This window comes from Tripterygium wilfordii, chromosome 5 (genome assembly GCF_013401445.1).
Source record: "Tripterygium wilfordii isolate XIE 37 chromosome 5, ASM1340144v1, whole genome shotgun sequence".
Lineage (NCBI taxonomy): Eukaryota > Viridiplantae > Streptophyta > Magnoliopsida > Celastrales > Celastraceae > Tripterygium > Tripterygium wilfordii.
Genome location: NC_052236.1, coordinates 3,236,134 through 3,257,692, shown reverse-complemented (window position 1 = coordinate 3,257,692; position 21,559 = coordinate 3,236,134). Strand labels below are relative to the sequence as shown.

The window sequence follows — 21,559 nt, the reverse complement described above, 5'->3', positions numbered from 1 at the left end:
TTTGATGTTCGTGTTAACGCGACAGTTGAACTACAAAATTTCGAAGATGAGGGAATCTAGGTCATCCTTGAAATTGCAAATTTTGATTTCTTTGACATTCTGGAGTCTACAAAGAAGAGTGTGGATAGATTTGAGATTGTCACCTTGGTAGATCCGGTCGAACGATCTGAGTTCGACTGCATCGATGAAGAAGTTAGAGATGGGAGGGTGGGCAACATTAACTGATTTGGAGAAAGAGGGGGAGATGAAAAAAAAATTTTGGATTAGGATTTTTTTTTGTTTGAGAAAAGCCCATAATCCAACATGTATTGCATATAGGATGCCAAATAAGGTTTTTTTATTTTGAGTTTGTTCAAGTGGGATGTTATATAGGATTTTTTCAATACTTGAGACACGAAAGTGAGACAAAAAAAAAAGGGAAAATGAAGAAAATAAAACCACGCCCATAATTGAGGAACGCAAAAATACATTTTTGCCTTAATTTTTCAATGGATCAATAGCGCTTTTTTGTTTTTTTTTAACAATAGCGTTTTTTTTTTGTTATTTTCTTCATTTGGTGATATCCTCTACAGCCAATTTCTTTTTTCCTTTGCAAATTCTTCTCTTATTGGGATGCACATGTCTAATCTTTTTGTTACCATAATCTGCAAGGTTGCAAAATTTCGTATTATATTTTCCATTATCCTTGGAACTTGGAAGAGAGGTTTTCATTCTTCGATGAATGAATGCTTTTTATCATCTAAACTGCATTTTTTGTGGGGCTTGTAAGATAGGATGGCAAAGTATGTCTATCTGAAAACCACATTCATGTTCCCATGTTATCACTATTTTTAATAGTAATTTTTATCGATTGCGATATACATACATAAGATTGGTATACATAAGTATACATAATGACATGGCATGCTAACTGTGATTGCTTTTGGGAAGCTGACTGTGCAATTTCAAATTTTGAAATTTGAGTATTGAAATACATGAAAATGGGCTTTTCATGTTTCTATAAAATACAATTGTTTTTCTCTCTCCTCTATCGCTCCCTCTCTCCCTCACACGACTTCTCTCTCCCTCTCTCATGGCCAATGTCGGATCTCCGTCGTCCAACCACCAATCCGACCACCACTACCGTCAAAATAAATGCTTGGCCCCTATGGGCAAAGCCCAACCACCACTTGCCGTCATTCGTCACTAATTTTGCCACAAATCCACCTTGAAGCCATGGGTTCTCGTCGGACAAAAAGCACCGATCCAGCTGATTTCAATGTCGATTTGGTAACCTGACACCACCAATGGACTCCCCTACGTGAGGAGCACCTAGCCCAGCCCTTCGTCGACCGAAATGGCCACCGAAAAATGGAGACCCACGTCGAAGGTATACTCCAGTGCGTTATTACACTATACATTTGGCAGCGTTTTTAGCTTTTTCTATTGATTGAACATCTTATGGATTACTTGTGAAGCTTGATAGTGAGTTATTGCACTGTCATAATGAAAAGTGTAATTATTTTGTTTCATAGTTTGTTTGGAAAATATAGTTAACTACACTGTCAATATACATAATGTATTTGAGATTAGTAGGTCATGTTTTTTTTTGTTTGATTGTTTGGTTAGCTTTTTTCAGTGATTGAATGTCTTATGGATTACTTGTGAAGCTTGACAATGGGTTATTGCACTGTCATAAAAAATATATAATTATCAGGAAAGTGGACTGAATTGGGTGAATTGATTGGAATCATCTTGCTATTTTCTAACTACACTGCCAGTATGCATAATGTTTCCCTTTGTTCCAGGTTCTTATTCTCTTATTCAACGTATTTTGATAAACACTGGAGTTTATGTTTGTGTTTCTGTATGGATTTGTTGAGACTAAGTTAGATGTGGTAGATGCTCATGTTTTTCTTTTTAGATTTGTTATGACTGAGTTGGATGTGATAGATACTAATGTTATTCTTTTTAGATTTTGTTGTGATTGAAGTATTATTTGCTAAAAAAGTTGAACAATTTGTTGGTGATAAACATTGTCATTCCCTTAATATGTCTTTCATGGTGAGACTTTATCACTGGGTATATCCATTTTTTTTCATGACAGTGACTTATTACATTATATTTTTGACAGTGTATTTTTTTGTCAGTTTATAATGCACTACAAATTACCAATGTATTTAGCCCCGCTGTTCATTACATAATCATTTTCCTTGTTAAATACATTGGTTTCACTTTTTATGGCATTGAGTTATTACACTCTAGTATGATAGTGTCATAATGACAGAGTCCTTTCATTTTGGTGTTGATATTATATGAATTATTACATTATCAATCACTAAATTTATGTATTTATCTAACAAATGTCTGTTTCAATATTGTTTTGTAGTGAAGAGATGTTTTCACTTGATGAAATTTATAGTAAGATAAATTTCAATCAAGTTGATAGTGTTAATGGTTGTGTTGAGACTGGTGGATCGAATGTCCCAATAATAGGAATGATATTTGACTCGATTGATGCGATGTTTAAATTTTACAAGGATTATGGTCAAGTAAATGGGTTTTCAGTCAAGAGGAGGTCAATAACAAAGAATGCGAATGGTGATTACAGATATATGATATTTACATGCTGGAGGTCGGTTAAATTGGTCTCACGTTTGAAGAATCCAATTAAACATCGTGGTTATAGTAAGAATGAGTGCAAGGCGATGCTTGTTGGTAGACTTCCGTCAATGGGAAGTGGAAGATTACATTGTTTGAAGATATCCACAACCACGATCTCTAAGTCCTAGTCATTCTAGATTCTTCGTGTGTAACAGGGAAATAAACCCGAGTGTGAAAAAGCAACTAGAGATTAATGATATTGCTAGAATTCGACCAAACAAGAGTTATGATTCATTTGTCATTGGTGCCGGTGCGCATGATAATTTTACAGTGTATTTGTTTCTCAATTTTTAATGCATTATGAATTATCAATGTATTTAACCAAGCTAATCATGGCAGTGACTTATTACATTATGTTTTGACAGTGTATTTGTTTCCCATATTTTGGCAAGTTTGATTGTTATCATGCAGTACCTTATTACATTATGTTTTTGACAGTGTATTTGTTTTTCAGTATTTAATGCATTATGTATTAGCAGTGTATTTTACTACTAATAGTTATGTACATTCATGTGAGGTGTTCATCCATAAATTCATCAATCGATGTGGGGAAAAAATACATGGACATGCCTTTAAGTTATAAGGCTCACTAGCGTGCGTTAAATACAATGGTAATTCATTAACAAATGGGCAATAAATACCCTATCAAAACACAATGTAATAAGGCACTGCCATGGACAGCTATGTTAAATACCCTGTTAAATAATAATGCATTAACATCTGGGATACAAATACACTATAAAAACATAATGTAATAAGGCACTGCCATGGATAGCTATGTTAATACCCTGTTACTTCGTAATGCATTAATATGGGTATACCCATTGATAAAGTCTCACAAAGAAAGACATAGCCATAAAAATTTTACAGTAATAAATATTTAAAACACAATAAAACAACATCTTAAACACTCAACACCCTAGATGATTAGCCGCGATGATTGACTGGATTCTTCGAACGTGAAACAAATTTATCCGACCTCCCGCATGTGAATATCATATATCTGTAATCACCATTCGCATCATTCGTTAATGATCTCCTCTTGACTAAAAACTCATTTACTTGATCATAGTCCTTGTAAAATTTAAACATCTCATCAACCGATTCAAACAACATTCCTATTACTGGCACATTCGATCCAACAATCTCGGCACCAGTCTTAACACAATCATTAACACTATCAACTTGATTGATATTGATCTGACTATCAATATCATCAAGTGAAACCATATCTTCACTGCAAAAATAATATTGAAACAGATATTTGTTAGATAAAACCATAAATTCAATAATTTATAAGGTAATAAGACATATAAAATGAACACCAAAAATTAACTGAACTGACATTATTACACTATCATAGTAGAGTGTCATACTGACAGTGTAGTTAATTATATTTTCCAAACAAACCATGAAACAAAATAAACTACTAAATCATACAATGAGACAACACAAGCTAAATTTCCCAAACGGGCAGTGTAGTTAACTATATTTTCCAAACAAACCATTAAACAAAATAACTACACTTTTCATTATGACAGTGCAATAACCCACTATCAAGCTTCACAAGTAATTCATAAGATGTTCAATCAGTAGAAAAAGCTAAATACACTACCAAATGTATAGTGTAATAACGCACTGGAGCATACCTGCGACGTGGGTCTCCGTTTTTCAGTGGCTGTTTCAGTCGACGAAGGACTGGGCTAGGTGCTCCTCACGTAGGGGAGTCCATTGTTGCTTTGCCAAATCGACATCGGAATCAACTGGATCTGTGATTTTTGTTCGTTGGATACCCATGGCTTCATGGTGGATTTTTGACAAAATCAACAACCGTTGATGGCAAGTGGTGGTTGGGTGTTGCTCCTGGGGGCCGGACGCTTCTTTTGGCGGCAGTGACGGTCATATCAGTGGCCGAACGACGGAGGTCCGGTTTTGACCGTGAGAGAAGAAGAGAAAATTGCGTGAGAGAGAGGAGAGGGAGACATAGAGGAGAGAGAAATGTTAAATATGAGGAGAGATAAAAGCCAGAGAAGTAGAGAGAAACATGGTTTTTAGGTAACGTAAGCTTGTAGATAACGTAGAAATAAAGAGAGAAATAACAGACGGGATGAAGACTAGGAAAGATAAGCGGGAAAGACAATGACTGAGTTTTGAAGGTTTTGTGTAAAATATCTATGTGGCATGCCACATAGATTATATATATTATGTATACAAAATATTATGTATGCATGTAATTTTCCAATTTTTATTGCAGGAACTAAGTGGCAGAGACTAACTATTGTTTATGAGAGGAATAAAAACCGAAAACCAATGTAATCTGAAAAATACGATTATTTCGGTTTAATTATCCAAATATATATGGTCTGGTTATGAATTCTAAAATATCATAATCAAATCATTTCAAACATTTTTTGCTATATCTAAGGATAGGTCAAATTGATGCGTAAATCTTATACCAAAATTCTTTGAACTGACAATAAATCTTGAGACGCTCAAAACACACATCATCACATCACATACTCAAACACTCCTATTCTCAAGAGTCAAAATCAGCAGATTGTCCATCGCAAAAGACAACGAACACCCACCCATGAATTCGTGTAGTGTTGCACCTTTTCGACAAGGTAATTCCTAAAATTAAAAAGTGACGAGTCCAAATGGTGAAAATATGCTAAATGTCACAAAATAATGGGTGGAATATAAAATGGAGCACCAAAGTAAGCCTTATTTTTCGTAACTATTATCTGTTTCCAAATTTATGCACATGATAGTGGTCAATGAACTTTCTATACACCTAAAACAGTGTCTGGTCAGATCTCTATAGTCTATACACCTAAAACATGGAATTTGAAATCTCAAGATTAGGGAACTATTGCAGAAGCAAAATCCAGCTCCATATGTACATTTGATGAAACTCCCACAAGTTTTACTTCTTTATCACACCATCCTTCACAAATGGACAGCAACAGAGAAACGAATAGTATGCCTGCCAGAATAGTTCTTCAATAAATCCACAACGAGTGCAATATACCCAATCATTCACCTACAACCTGTTAAAAAAGATGAAATAACACTTGTTTAGTAAATGGATCTACTGTTTCCAAAAATATTACATAAAAAATTCCATACGGAGATGATTCACAACAATAAACCGAATTGAACTCCTGCAATTATTTTGGCATTATCCTCATAAATTGATAGACGAACTGACAATGGTCTATTTATCTAGCAATAAACACTGCCTATAAATAGTCTAATTGGTTCTGCATATTATCCTCCTCCTTAGTCTTGCCTAACACAACCGACATAAAAGTATTTTCATTTTTTGTAAGAAAAAAAATACTGGAGGTTAGAGCATTTTCTTCATTATTTACGGGTTTAACTTTTGCCATTCGCAATAGAGATAGCTTTCTATAAAGAAATAATAAAATCAGCAAGCATGAACTTAAACCTCAACCTCAACAAGGATGCCCTATGCATGCGCTTATGAACAATTTTATGCATCATCAGTATATGCAAGGTTTATAATGGAGATCAGACAATCAAGATGAGATAGAAGATAAATAATATGGTTCCACCTAGATTATATAAACGACATGCTCTAACAAATACAAAAGTCAAAAGCTAAAGAATTCAAATGAAAAATGAAGCCATCGTCTACAAAATTGAACCTCTGGCCTCCCTGTAAATAGATTTAAGTTGCACAGATTAATACTAGAGGTCCATTCAAACTCCTGGGCCTAATATAAATGAAATGATCATCCAGATTAAAAAAGTAATGGGGCCAGAGTTCCTAAATTAAAGATGAAACAGTAATCATCTAGGAAAGATACAGAGGGCGGTTGTTGAGCAAGAAAAAGTGGAGGGGCATAAAAAGCTAAAGGAATAAAAGAAAATCTTGAACAAACATTTAGATGTCTAATATTTGATAGGTTTATATATCTGCAATTTCACTAAAGCAGGCATAAGTAACTTAAGATTATTGAATGGCAATTACGGTTAGGTTACATGGAAGGGGATGGAAATAAACCTGGTGAGTTAAATCTTAGCAACCCAATGGACAGATGAATATATTTCTCCAAAATAGAATTCAAGAGAAAGTGAGAAAAGATTAGATACAGATAAATTTTTAGGAGAAGGAGAAAAAGAGAAGTGTGAAGAAGATATTACGGGAATGAACCTCTAAAAGCAAAAAGCTTTTGCTTCTTCCTGCTTTGATTATCCAAACATTGTAAAAATTAGAAAAAAATATTTTTAAAAATATTAAAACTTCTACAAATTGGAGAAAAATAAAAGTTCAATACAGATATCCAACGCCCTTGTACCAGATTTACTTCCCAAAGTGTTTAAAAGTAATAAATTCAAAGGTTCAGTAGATGAATTTAATTAAGGCATGTGTGAATAGAATAGTTTGAGTCTCATGGTATGATCATTAAGCTTGTGAAACTATGTCCTAAATTTCTTTAAATTGTTTCCTTATCCTTTCATTGTCCTAATTTATTTATTTTTTTTATACAACTATCTCCATAATGGATAGCAAAAAACTTCCTGAAGAACCCTTTTAATTGTTATTATAAACATCATCTCTTTATTTTGACTGATAATGAAAATGATGATGTAGGACATTTTAATGTAACAAAAAGTTATTGGAGCATCTCATAGTTGAACACACGACGTTTTTTTCAGGGATAAGCTAACACCCAATATATCTAATGAGTTCAAGTCAGTGAGAACCTACTGGGACATTGTAGTATAGGATCTCAGGTGTCATAAAAAATTGAAAAATTCAATTCCATAGGCAACTTACAAGTCACAGAAATAGCGGTGCTGCAGTGCCTCATATGCGGTGATTCTTTGGTTCGGGTCCCAAAGAAGCATCTTCTGCAATGCATCACAGAGAAACAGAGTAAGATTAGTTCCAAGATCACTTTTAGCATAAATCCTATCATTCTCCCTTCTAGGGAGGGGAACAGAAAGTTCTAGTTGTATCTGAGCAACTTACAGACAAAAGATCTAGTCCAACTGAATCAAGCCTTTCCACCTGACTTTTCAAACCCTGTTCAACAGATGGGGTCAAAAGGTAAGAACTACTGAACTACCAACCCTTAATATTCCTTAGAGACCAAAAAGAGATACTCCAAAGTCCAAACATCTTTTACCTGAGGAGTACTGGATGCCACTGAATGGAGAGTGGGTGCAAAACAAGACAAATGCGGCCAAGTAGTTTCATCTGGGACACCCAAAATTCTAAATGCAAAAGTAGTAGATAAGAAGGTGACGAAGAAAACCCAGGATGCATTAATATATGTAAGTTGAAAGACACCTTTCAATGTGAGCAATTGAGCACAGTTCTCTATTATTCCAAAACAATTGTTGTCCTTCTCGCACCATCTCCGCAAAAATACATCCAGCAGCCCAAATATCAACAGGAGTTGAATATGTAGGTGCACGAAGAAGTTGCTCAGGTGCAGTATACTCATATGTGCACTCCTGGAGGATAAAACAATATGAAGCTAAGAAATGGGATATTCAATCATATAATCTATTTTTACCAGATAAAACAATAGTACAATATAAATCTCGAATAATTAAATTACTAATGTAGTGGGGCATAATCTATGCCATCCCAAAATGACAGCCAAGATCACTGAAACCATATATTTAGAGTTCAGAAAATTAAGTCCTAAGTTTTCTTTTAATACCCTTTCTTCTCTTCTCACAAATCCCAAGAATTAGCGGCAGCACCTCTTGCCTCATAGTTCCTCATCAGATGTTACCAGCCTACTAAAGATGGCAATGCCAGCAGCAAATCTACTGATATCTAACAACAGAAATTATTGATAATGTAATCTTAGAGACCGGATAAGCCAGAAATGCAAGTAGGAGAGATCAAACACAGATTACTCCAAAAATAAAAAGAAAAAGAAAAGTGCTGCCGATGGAATTAAGCTTATGATCGGATCCAGCTTTTATTTTGGGCTGAAAAGCACTTTTATAAGGCAAAATTGAAGAAGTCTAAAGATTTTACGGGCAATTTTGAGCCGGTTCCGGTGCTGTGAACCATGCCCATAACAGTAATTAGGCAATTAAGGCTCCCAAATCTTGTAAAGGGGGGTTTCTAGCATTTAATGGAAGTAAATAAAATTGGGACCAGAGTGGGAATTAAGTTTTAATAATACAATATTGAGACGAGAGAATTAAACCATAAGCTTCACACACACAGGTTTCCTTAGACGCCACACCAAAAAAGCTTGATTGCTTCACACAATCACAGAAAGTATAATCGCTGGTTTGTTCACCATACTAATTAAAAGATACTACAAGGATCTCATAGTCAAACAATGACCTAGACTTTTTGGACTTCTAGTCTTTGATTGGATCTCCTTTTTCTTTCAACTTATAAGTGTTTTTTGGAACTTGTTACATTGTAAGTAGTGCTAAAAGCGCTTACAAGTTAAAAAGCAGATCCAAACAAAGTCCTGGTTCAACAGGTTTGAATTCAAATAAACTAAAATAAGAAAATTCTGAAGCTTCCTAAAGAAGCATAATAAAGACTCGATATCAACAACCATAGTCTAATCTATCTCCAAGCTACGTTTTTTTATCTTTACAGGTGGCAGAGATCAATACGCTTTTCAAGAATGAAGAACAAATGCACACACACATGATCACTATGCTAAAAAAATAGTAATGATAATAATAATATTACCGTATGTGTATAGGCCTCAGCTGGCTCATCAATATATCGAGCTAATCCGAAATCTGCAATCTTCACTTTCAAGGTCTTCTTATCTACGAGAATATTGCTTGGGCAGAAATCTCGATGAATAACCTTATTAGAATGCAAATAGCAGAGACCGCTCAAGATCTCGTACATTATCCTCTACACCCAAAAAGGAAAAGATAAAAGAAATGAAATGAAAATAAACAAATAAATAGAATTATTCTTTTACCACATGAAGTCCTGACGTGCAATTGCTAAAAGAATGTTACATATTACAAATATCAGCCAGCAAAGATTTTTCCAATAAGCTTTCCTCATTAGAAAAATCGGAAGTAAACTTTTGCCTGATGAACATGAACTATGGATAATACTTAACTTAGCACGAACTCAAACACATCAATCACAAGATATCAAGCCTACTTTCACATGCATCTTCAACTAAAGGAAACCCAACTAGGATGGCTATCTTCCTCTCTTTCTCCCTTGTCTCTCCTCTCCCATATCTCCTACATTTTTATTTACTTATTATTGTTATTATTATTATTGAAATTGGCTGATCACATTTTCATTACGTTTGATTGGTCATACTTTGTCAATGAATTCAACAGTACATATATACATAGTACATATTTCAAGTTCATGATGGTATTTAACATAGGCATCTTTGAGGAGAAGAGTATAGTCAAGGTCAAAGCAGAGGGGCGTTTGTGGTGGTGTTAAAAGGTTGAATTGGAGTTGAAGACAGGAATTTATTTAAAGCTATTTAACTTAACATCTTTTTCTCCTCTTCATAAATGTGTTGTTTCCCACTTGTTCAAGGATATTACATGGTCAAACACGTACTATAATGATAGCATCTCTTTATTCCAGCATTGCATCAATCTAAGGCTAAAGCATTTCCTTTTCCCCCAATACTAGAGAGAAACCTTTTTTTTTTGTAATCTCTCACATGGCATCCCACACAAGCTATTTATTGAGCTTCACAAAGCCTACAAGAAGTGAAGAAATTCATTTTTTTCATCTATATAAGAAAATGTATTGTCCTTATCGCCCTATTGGCATAAGAGCTACAAGTTTTCCCTCAGGTGTCTACTATGAAACACCCACCTCCAGATAAAATTTATTCTATATTCTCTCTAAAATAAAATAAAAAAATATATGAACTCGTTTGCACATATTAACAAAGCAAAATCAATTTATTGAAGATATCAAAAGTGCAAAAACCTAGGTTCATACTACATAATCATGGTTTCCTAATAAGAGTAAAATTTCAACAATGAAAACTAGGAGAGAAAGATGGGGCTGGTGGGAAACCGGCAAAAACTTCCATAACCTGTAAGGACCATAGACTAGTAACCCATTCTATATGCAGAAGCAATCTAATTATAAACATTTACATATTTACTTCTACTTCCCCTAACTTAAGTATCTCCCTAGCCCTTTCGACTTTCACCACGGTCATTCACCCACCAGAGGTCTGGCCCCTGAATAACAAACCCTAAATAGGGGTTCAATCTATGAGCTATTTTATCTTCAAAGCTTCTTCCCTTTCCTTGAAATTATAATTATTAAAAATAAAGTATCTTATGCACCTCATGTCATTTACCACACTCCAGACCAAGAGCCTTACATTGATACAAGGGGTTATGAACAAGTGAATTGATTCGACATCACATAAGCAAACTAATGTTCAAAATATCATTTGCACATAACAGTTAAGAAACAAGCTTATAACCATAATGATGCAAATGTTATTCGAGGCAAATTAGAGAAGTATTGCAAAAGAAGGGAAGAACCAAATTTGAAGGCATGTATTGTAATATGGCAAAATACTAACTCATAAATTGCATAGAAGATTAATTAGCTAATTCTAATTTATGTTTTATACTTTTATAGGGCAAGTTTTATAATTCCTGTTCATAGCAGCTGTAAAATACACAGCTTGGTTAATCTTTATGGCTGCATCACTAGCTTTGGATCAGGTTCATTGGCACCTTGATTTGTCTTTTGATTAGGCCCCAGAAATTACTTGGTCCTCAAATTTACCTGATCCAAGGTTCTTTTTGACCCCGTTTAGTTCCCTATGAATATGAAGATGTAATGGATTTTAGAGACATGGTGTCTTATTAAAAATATTTGCTATCTAAAACTTGTGATGCATGATACATCTATTCTTAGTGCGTGAGTACATAAAAAACCGGGTGAGAGTGCCTAGGGAATATCTTTCCTCTCTTCTCCTCTAGCTATTCTCTCCCTACCTGCTGACTTTTGATTAAAGAACCCCGTATCCATCCTCTTGCAACCATATACCAAGATTCCTAAACCACTGCCAAACATCACTAGCAATTTTCATCACTTGTAGTAGTCAGTAATTCAAGGCTGTCCAGCCATTTCTTGTGCTGAAATTAAGAGATCATGCATCCTACAATAGATGACACATGCATGCTACGGCACACAGTCTGCTTTACCACCACCTTTTTGAAAATTATGTTGTTTCTTTTTTCCCCTATCCCCTAGGTATATCTATTTTGAAACCCCACCCAACCAAAACAACACAAACAGGAGAAGAAACTTTACTATATATCCACCAGCACGCCAACAACCTGAGAAGTCTCAAATGCAAAAGGGAAAAGGTATCTACTAAATGCATCTGCCACAACACTTGGTCACCACACCACATCCTAATTCGAAGTGTTGCTCCATTTTAATATATAGGCAAGGTGTTTACCTTTTGAATATAACCAAAAATAAAAGGAAATATATTAAGAAAATCACCTAGATGAACATCCATCCATTGTCCCAAAAATCACTCCAGAAAGTAGAAACTTTGAAATTTAAAATGTAGAAGATAATCTAATGTCATCAAATGCAAAACATGACAAAATCAGTATCAACAACACAAAAAGAAAGCAGAACTCTCGCCAACCAACCTTTATCAGATTCAGATCAGGTTTCTCCTCCATGATGAAATCAGCAAGGTCACAGTCCAAAAACTCAAACACAAGATACAAAGTACATCCGTCAATAATGACATCCAACAACCTGCCAAGGCAAGACCGGACCGGTTAGATTGGACAAAGAATCTTAACATAATATCTTACCCCACCAATGAGAAAAAAAGAGGTCTTACCACATTAGTAACAAGAGCTTAATTGATGAAGCCACATGATACAGATGGCGAAAGCCCATAATTTTACATAAATTAAAAATGTAGATTCTGGATTGCATAATTTAGAATTTGGCTTCCGATTTTCCAAAACACAAGTTCATTGTGTAGGATCTTTGCATATTATAGTCCCAATTCACGAGGTCTTTTCCTAGCAAATTTGGGCCCTTGTTTCTGTGTATCTTCATCCTGAAGTTTTATCTATTTTACATTTTGGGCTACATATTTAGTTGGGCATTTATCATGTGCATGAAAATCTAGAATGAAACCACAGAAGTGGCAATCTATTTAACCACTAAGCAGTCCAATCAATTGGTCAAAAAATTATCCATCTGATATTCTAGTTTTATCACACATGCACTGCACATGTATCCCAAATAAATTAAATATGAGATAAATTTAATTACGAATGATATTATACTGAGGAAACTCTCAATAGTTTAACCAATATGAATATAATGAAGATAACATCAACCACAAATAAAATAATTTAATAAATAAAATGACCACCAAGTTAAAAAGTAAAACGCCTCATTAGAGAAAAATATCTAACATAGCATGGTTGGTAAAAAGGTACAATTCGCAGTTTGGATCGAATGATTCGTTTACGGTTCACTTTGAAATCAGACATGCAATAATGGTTATTGAATTGTACCAATCGTGAACCAAATCATAATGAATCATGAACCAAGTCATAATGAATCGTGAGTTGTGACACAATTAACAACGATTTGCGTTGAAGGCTTCCAGTTACAATACTACTAGAATTTGTCATCAAAGAACAACAAAAAAGTTTGCCCAAATTACAACAATATTTATTTGAATTGAAAATGTTAAAAGAATATATTGATACCCAAGCAACAAACATATATTGGTTCAACTAACTCAAATATATCCATGATAATTACTTGTGCTGATTTTTAAGACGTCAAAATGGGGATGTGAAACCACGTTCTTCACAATCAAACAAGCATCTCACAGACTAGACAACTTGATCCTCATAATGAATGACAACAACCACGTTATAGTATGTTATTTTATTTATTTTATGACAAGATATGTCTTCTATAGAAAAGATTAAACTTTCCTAAGGACCAATGCTATTTTAAACAATTCACAATTTGATTCAGTTCACAATTCATAGATGGGCCTGTCAATTCACGATTTAAACCTGGATTTGACAACCATGAATAACCTCAGAAATTGGAGACATGAAAAACTACAAAAATAAAATAAAATAAGTGGAGTAGGTCAATAAACAATCATCATAAAGTATGATATAATTTGATCAAATGCCAAAGCTGGTTCCACATGACACCAGTCTCTAATGTGGACTTCTTTTTTGCTCTTTTTGTTAAGGTAAGACATATGACATTCCAACATAAGTATAAATCAAACGAAAAAGAATATCCAAGTTCTTCTACCATTACATATGCAAGTTAATTTGATAAGGAGACATAGGAAAACGACCTAGAAATGTTCATCAGAATTTCAAAAACATGATGTTATTCTCAATTATTGGTAGAGAGATTTTGCTTACTTGACAATGCCGTTGTGGTTTAGTTCTCGAAGGATCGAGATCTCTCTCAATATGCGAGAAGGGAACCCATCAAATTCATTGAATATTTGGATCACTTTAACAGCCACATCACGTTGCTCCTCATGGTCATAATATTGGTAAACAATGCCAAATTGACCACTTCCAATCTCCTTTTTCAATTCGTACTGCCAGCCAAAAATTAGTAGCAAAATGGAGGGGAATAAGAATAACATCAAGAGAGATAAGGAAAAAGAAAAGACTAAAAAATACAAATAAAATGCACCTTGTCCATCTTTAGCAATGTAAATGCACACTCACGCTGCATGGATGGAAAGAGACAGAGAATGAGAAACCAAGAAGGCTTCCTTGTTTGAAAAGAAAAATAAACAGAAAACTATAACCCTTATCGAAAAAGCTGTGGAAAAGTGAGGAAAACCCTTGTCGGAACCTTTAGAAGGGAACGTACAGTTTGGTTTTGGGGGGGCCCGACAGGGTAACCCTCAAATACTTTACTTTCTTGAATTGAGAATTTTCATTTTCCCGGGAACCAAAAAGTTGTGCACCTAGAAAAACAAGTAAAAAAGCATACCCAAAGGCTCAAACCGAAGCAGGTGCTTGATTGACGATTAAAGAACAAGAGCTTGAGCGGCGTAGTAGTCCCTATGGCAGAAGTAGTCCATTGCTTTTTAACAGTCAAAAGATCACGAGGTCTTATTCTTGAAGGCGTCAATTCAAGAATCGAAGGAGGAGGAGTTTTTGGGCCAAATTGATCTGAAGGAGTTCTTGCAGCAAGGAATCGAAGGTGGAGGAGGTCTCCGGTGTTAATGGTTGACGTAGTGATCGCGGCTATGCAGGAAAACAGGATGAAGGACAGAAGGAGATCGACGGAAGGCGAGAGGGTTTAGAGGGTCGTGAAGAAGAAAATTGATGGGGTAAATAGGGTTTCTCAAAATTAAGAAAACATCAAAACAATAATCTCCAATATAAATTTATTTTAATGTGAGTATTACGTCTTTGATATTTAATATTATTATTATTATTTTGTAAAGCAATAATTTTCTACATTAATTATTTTATATATTAATATTATTTATAGATAAATATTTTATGTAAATATTATAAACGTTTTTAATAAAAATTATGCTTAAGCTTAATTATTTTAATTTATCAAATTATAAATTGTTTAGTTGTAATTTTTAATAGATAAAATTTATATTTTAAAAATATTTAAATTTTAAAAAAACAAATAAAATATATTTTACACAACTTAACCGCTTAACACAGTTAACAACTCTACCAAACACCTCACAGCTTGTAATATCCTGGTCTAATTTTACACTATTCATAGTATCTTCTCGTGGTGGTTGAGGTGGAGGGAACCTCTGTGTTGGTGAACCGGTATTTGAAGGAGTAAAAAAATTAAATTGTGATAAAATTATAAAAATATTTTTAATAAATGGGGAATTTTAAAGGAAAATTTTTAAAGTAAGAATTACTTAAATCGGATTTAAGTTTGATTTGTTATGAATTTTTGAAGTTAATTATAACAATTTAGTTAGGGGCGTTTTTGACAGATGGGTGTTTTGGTAAGTCAAAGATATTATAAAAGAAAAATTAAAATGAAAAAAACTTACGTAGTTTTTTTCCTGTTCTTCCTTTCCTCTCGCGTGTATTTGTTCTTTACTATTCATTTTCCGAGTCCGACGACGGTGAGCGACACCACCGGTATCAAAAGAAGCGTATTGACGAGACGAGTATAACCCAACTTGAATCACGTCGATCGGAGTTGTGGTTAGGGAGATATCGGAGTTTGAAGTTCCGAATTCCTCGGATTTCTTTTGGTCGATCCGGCCGATTCCGGCAACGGTTTGACGTGTTTCAGGTACCTATGAGTTTATCTCATCGAGTTCTTCAATTTGATATAAGATTTGCAGGTTTGGGTGGTCGGATCGCCGGCGATGGGGTTAAATGGGTTTCCGGCGAGTTGACCGAGTCAGGCCGAGTTGACTCGGTTGACCGGCGAGTTGACTCGGCTGGGTACTATTTGACCCGATTTGACCCGGTCGGGTACTATTTGACCCGGTTCGGTACTATTTGACCCGGTTACTATTTGACTATTGACTTTGACTCGGTTATTATTTATACGTTGACTTTGACCAGTACTATTTGGCCGTTGACCATAGTTGACCGACCGTATTTTTACAGTATTTACATATATCGTGTTTTTCGGTGTAGACGGTGGTCACGGTTGAGATTCGGAGCGGGTTAACTTTTGGAGTTAGGGGTTGTCTGGGACGCGTGCTTGGTTTTAGCACTCTGATTTCCAGGTAGGGGTTTCCTTACTCTTGCATGTGACCTATTTTGCATGTTGATTTATATTCCCTGTTATATATATCACTGTTGGTATGTTTTCTGAGAGTGAGGTGATTGGAGGTGTTGGATGTGGATGTGGATATGGATGTGGATGTGGATGTGGATTGTGGGCCCATATAGGCGCCCAAATGATCAGATATGGATTTCTGATGGATGATATATATACATATACAAACCGGATATATACCGGTGGACCGTCTGAGATGGGGTGCATCACAGGGGACGCCCTCTGGTGTAGGCTATGCTATCGGGATACCCGATCCTCATCCAGTTTCGGTGTGGACCTGGATTGGGAGACACCCTACGGGGATTAGGGTGGGTCCAGGGGTGTGATGGATTGTTGGAGATTGATGTGGTGATTACAGTGTTGGATAGCCTTATCGGCTACCATTTCACTTGATTGGATTGGTGTATGGATTTCTAGAGACCAGTGTTGGTGGTTCCAGTGTTGCTTAGCCTTATCGGCTATTGTGCTATTTGGTTGACTTACTGATGGATGTATATTTCCTGTATTGCATACTATGCATTTCATTTCTTGATTTATCATTATTATTTATGGATATTGGCGTTTCCTCTCTACGCCCTACTGAGCTTTGTGGCTCACCCCTCTTCTTTATCCCCTTTCAGGTGAGTTGGATGTAGTTGATGGCGGTCAGCAGCGGGATGCGTGAGCTGGTGTGTAGCCTTGGGCTGACTCTTAGTGGGCGTGGGAACTTTTTGTATTGTATTTGTATATACTATACGGTTTGGTATCGGGTAGATATGTTTTATTATTTCGCTGTTGTATATGTACACAGGTGGATGTACTTGGTGGATAGTATGGTGGTTATTATTATTATTATTATTATTATTATTATTATTATGTCTGTTGGGTTTAGTCGTAGATTTGGGATCTGGTTCGGGGGATGGGGTGTCCCCTGCCGGTCACGTGCCTGTGGTATAGGTATACTTCGGTATATCTTAGGAGAGAGGGGCGTGACAGTTTGGTATCGGAGCTGTAGGTTTAGAAACTTACAGTGGTTAGGTTACCTAGGTTATTTTGTTAGCTACACATCATGCGTTTCCCGGCTGACCTGGTGAGTTTTTATTTTTGGTGTTTCTTGCTTTAGATTTATGTATACATGTGTTATATTTTCCAGATATGGTTGACACACGTAGTAGTCGGGTGCGAGGATATGGACGGGGTAGAGGAGAACATGAGGCGGTTGAGCCTCAGGGGGTAGATGAGGTGGGTATGCCTGAGGTGGCTCCATTAGAGCGGGGGTGAGGACGGAGAGGTAGGGGTGCGAGACGCGGTAGGGGCGGAAGACGTGGGAGAGGTGGGGGCAGGCAGCGAGTGTCTATAAACCCAGTAGATGATATTAGAGAGGATCAGGAGGGATATTTAGCACCACAGGGGGTAGAGGCTGTCGTTACTACTTTACGACAGGAGGTTCGGGATGTTACTGAGTTGGTACGAGCTCTTGGGCAGACTGTTACAGGACTTGTGACACAGATGACTGCTCCAGTCCCAGTTGCATTACAGGCTCCTGTTGAGGTTCCAGCACAGGTTCTGGCTTTGGGTGAGTTACAGGAGGGTGTAGGACAGATTGTGGAGGCACAGGTAGCTCCTTTTATGATTGATACGTCGATCAAGGAGCTAGCAGAGTTACGAAAGACAAATCCTCCGGTATATAGGGGAGTGATAGATCCAGTGGCAGCAGAGGAGTGGGTTCGCCAGTTGCGCAGGAAGATGACTTCCTTACGGATTCCTGAGGAGAGGAGGGCTTTATTAGCTGCTGAGTTTCTGGAGGGGGAGGCTTTTACATGGTGGGACGTGATGACAGTTAGTCGGGGCAGAGAGGGCATGCCCTGGGCAGAGTTTGAGACTGCTTTTCTGGCACAGTATGTACCACAGACAGTGCGTGTTGCTAAAGCTAAAGCGTTTCTTGAGTTGATTCAGTCTCCGGACATGACAGTGACACAGTATCAGGCTCGTTTTGAGGAGTTAAGGCGATATGGGGAGGAGTATATTTGTACAGAGGAAAAGAAGATATTGAGATTTAGGAGAGGGTTGTCACCAAAGATTTCACCTCATTTGGCGGCTCAGACTATCATCACCTATCATGAGTGTATTGATAAGGCACTTGGAGTGGAGAGGACTTTAGTGGAGATTAAGGATTACTGGGAGATTCATAAAAGAAAGCTTGAGAGTTCTACATCTGCTACTGGCGAGAGTAGTCAGCACAGACAGAGTACTGATACTCGGGGCAGCAGCAGAGTCAGGGACAGGGTTCTCAGAGTTGGAGGCAGGGATACCAAGGACCCAGGCAAGAACAGCAGGGTTCTAGACAGGTTCAGCAGGGGCAGAGACAGGGTCAGCAGAGGCGAAGATTGGATCAGCATGGTCAGGCTCCGAGACGGGATCAGCAGCTCCAGCATTGTTATGCTTGTGGTCAGGTGGGCCATATGATTCGGGATTGTCCTAATCTGTTATGTTTCCAGTGTGGATTGCCAGGACGTATGAGGAGAGATTGTCCACAGGGTAGAGGATTTGCACCGCTAGTACCTGGAGGTCAGAGAGCTCCAGCTCCAGCACCAATTCCGATACAGAGGGGTCCTGCAGGACGGGGTAGGCCACTAGTTCAGCAGCAACAGTGGCAGGTTCAGAGAGGTGGAGTGTATGCACTTAGGCCTGATGTGGTTCCAGTAGAGCGAGATCACCTGGGAGGTAGGTTTCTCTTATTCAGTTCTTGGGCACGTGTTTTGTTTGACACTGGTGCTACTCATTCATTTATTTCTGCATCATTTGCTGAGACATTGGGTTTGGAGATTATGGGAGTGGCGAGGAGATTTATAGTTGATTCACCACTAGGATCAGGTACCGTGATTAGTGGTGTCTGTAGGGACTGTGTATTTAGTTTCTCAGACCATGAGTTTAGAGCAGATCTGTTTGTGATGTCATTTACTGATTTTGATGTTATTCTTGGATTGGATTGGTTGACTGAGTATGAGGCGGTTATAGAGTGTGCTGAGAGGAGGATTACACTGACCACACCTACGGGGAGGGTTAGATTTCGTGGAACGAGATTGCTTCCGTGTCCACATTTTCTAGATAATCCTCAGTACATCGATTGTGTTATAGCGGGTTTGATTACTTCAGCGTCTAGGAAGGATTCTTCGAACCCTATACCGGTTGTGGAGCATTATATGGATGTTTTTCCTGATTATTTACCGGGGTTGCCACCGCAGAGGGAGATTGATTTTGTCATTGAGTTGTACCCGGGTACAGATTCGATTTCTATACCACCGTATAGGATGGCACCAGCAGAGCTGAAGGAGTTGAACACTCAGTTGACAGATTTACAGAAGTTGGGATTTATCAGACCGAGCACTTCACCTTGGGGAGCACCTGTTTTGTTTGTGAAAAAGAAGGATGGTACGATGCGTATGTGTGTGGACTACCGGCAGCTGAACAGGGTGACAGTAAAGAACAAATATCCATTGCCGAGGATTAATGATTTGTTTGATCAGTTGAGAGGTAGTCATTATTACTCCAAGATTGATCTCAGATCGGGGTACCATCAGTTGAAGATTAGAGAGGAGGATATTCCAAAGACAGCATTTCGCACACGGTTTGGCCATTATGAGTACTTGGTTATGCCATTTGGGTTAACCAATGCACCTGCAGCGTTTATGGATTTGGTGCACAGGGTGTTTAGACCATATCTGGATCAGTTTGTGATTGTGTTCATTGATGATATATTGGTTTATTCAGCCACTGAGGAGGATCACATTAGACACTTGAAGATTGTGTTGCAGACGCTCAGAGAGCATAGATTGTATGCCAAGCTGAGTAAATGTGAATTTTGGGTGACTCAGGTGAGATTTTTAGGGCATGTGATTTCTCAGGAGGGTATAGCGGTGGATCCAGTGAAAGTAGAGGCAGTGGTGGCATGGAGGAGACCGAAAAATGTAGGAGAGATTCGCAGTTTCCTGGGATTAGCAGGTTACTATCGACGTTTTATTGAGGGATTCTCGCGGATTGCAGCACCGATGACACAGTTGACTCGGAAGGATACTCCATTTGCGTGGACAGATGTGTGTGAGCAGGCATTCCAGGAGTTGAAGACTCGACTCACTTCACCTCCAGTGTTGGTGATACCCGACAGGGGTATTGGTTATCAGGTATATTGTGATGCTTCAGGAGTTGATTTGGGTTGTGTGTTGATGCAGCAGGAGAGAGTGGTTGAGTATGCTTCACGTTTGTTGAAGCCGCACGAGAGGAATTATCCCGTGCATGATTTGGAGTTGGCTACGGTAGTGTTCGCACTTAAGCAGTGGAGATATTATCTTTATGGAGAGAGGTTTGAGGTATTTTCGGATCATAGAGTCTCCGGTACTTGTTTACACAGTGAGATTTAAACCAAAGACAGCGTAGATGGATGGAGTATCTTGAGGACTTTGATTTTACTTTACAGTATCATCCGAGCAAGGCCAATGTGGTGGCTGACGCCTTGAGTAGGAGATTGATTGCAGCTCGATTGGCTATTCAGGAGTTTGGGTTAGTGGATACACTTAGTCAGTATCAACTAGATGTGGAGGAGCGTAGAGATATACTGAGTTTACAGAGTTTGATTGCTCGTCCAACCCTGGTACAGAGGGTGTTGGATGCACAGTTGGGGGATGCATTATTTTATGACATTGAGGATATGGAGGGATGGGTTAGAGGCACTGATGGTGGAGTCAGATTCAGAGGCAGATTAGTGGTTCCAGAGGACACTGAGTTACGCGAGGAGATACTTCAGGAGGCACATTACTCCCGATTTGCGATGCATCCTGGTGCTACTAAGATGTATCGAGATTTACGGAGGCAGTATTTGTGGAGTGGCATGAAGAGAGATGTGGCACAGACTGTGACTCGATGTCTTACCTGTCAGCAGGTAAAGGCAGAGCATCGACGACCTACTGGATTATTGCAACCGCTTCCATTACCTGAATGGAAGTGGGAGCATATCACTATGGATTTTGTGATGGGTTTACCTATGACTCCGCGGAGACATGATGCGGTTTGGGTTGTTGTGGATCGGTTGACAAAGACAGCTCATTTTATGCCTATTTGTCAGATAGATTC

General features: G+C 37.6%; 1 protein-coding gene and 1 pseudogene across 1 annotated transcript; both read right to left on the bottom strand.

Moving 5' to 3' along the window:
* Positions 1 to 21,559, bottom strand: part of LOC119998544 — a 199,807-nt pseudogene that overhangs the window by 53,298 nt on the left and 124,950 nt on the right.
* Positions 5,322 to 15,037, bottom strand: LOC119999078 (cell division control protein 2 homolog). The gene is made up of 10 exons (XM_038846592.1): positions 14,663 to 15,037; positions 14,357 to 14,392; positions 14,074 to 14,258; positions 12,298 to 12,409; positions 9,353 to 9,526; positions 7,967 to 8,133; positions 7,803 to 7,890; positions 7,646 to 7,699; positions 7,451 to 7,524; positions 5,322 to 5,693 (listed from the first exon to the last, which is right to left on the bottom strand). The coding sequence occupies exons 2-10, from the start codon at positions 14,363 to 14,365 to the stop codon at positions 5,687 to 5,689; spliced, it is 870 nt and encodes a 289-aa protein (XP_038702520.1). The 5' UTR covers positions 14,366 to 14,392; positions 14,663 to 15,037; the 3' UTR covers positions 5,322 to 5,686.

Bases quoted from the DNA above. Each gene is read 5' to 3' on its own strand.
- LOC119999078 (XM_038846592.1), bottom strand. The intron at 7,700-7,802 runs GTAAAAGATGTT...TCTGTTGAACAG, and splicing joins TGGCATCCAGTACTCCTCAG to GGTTTGAAAAGTCAGGTGGA. The intron at 7,525-7,645 runs GTAAGTTGCTCA...GATGCATTGCAG, and splicing joins TTGGACTAGATCTTTTGTCT to AAGATGCTTCTTTGGGACCC.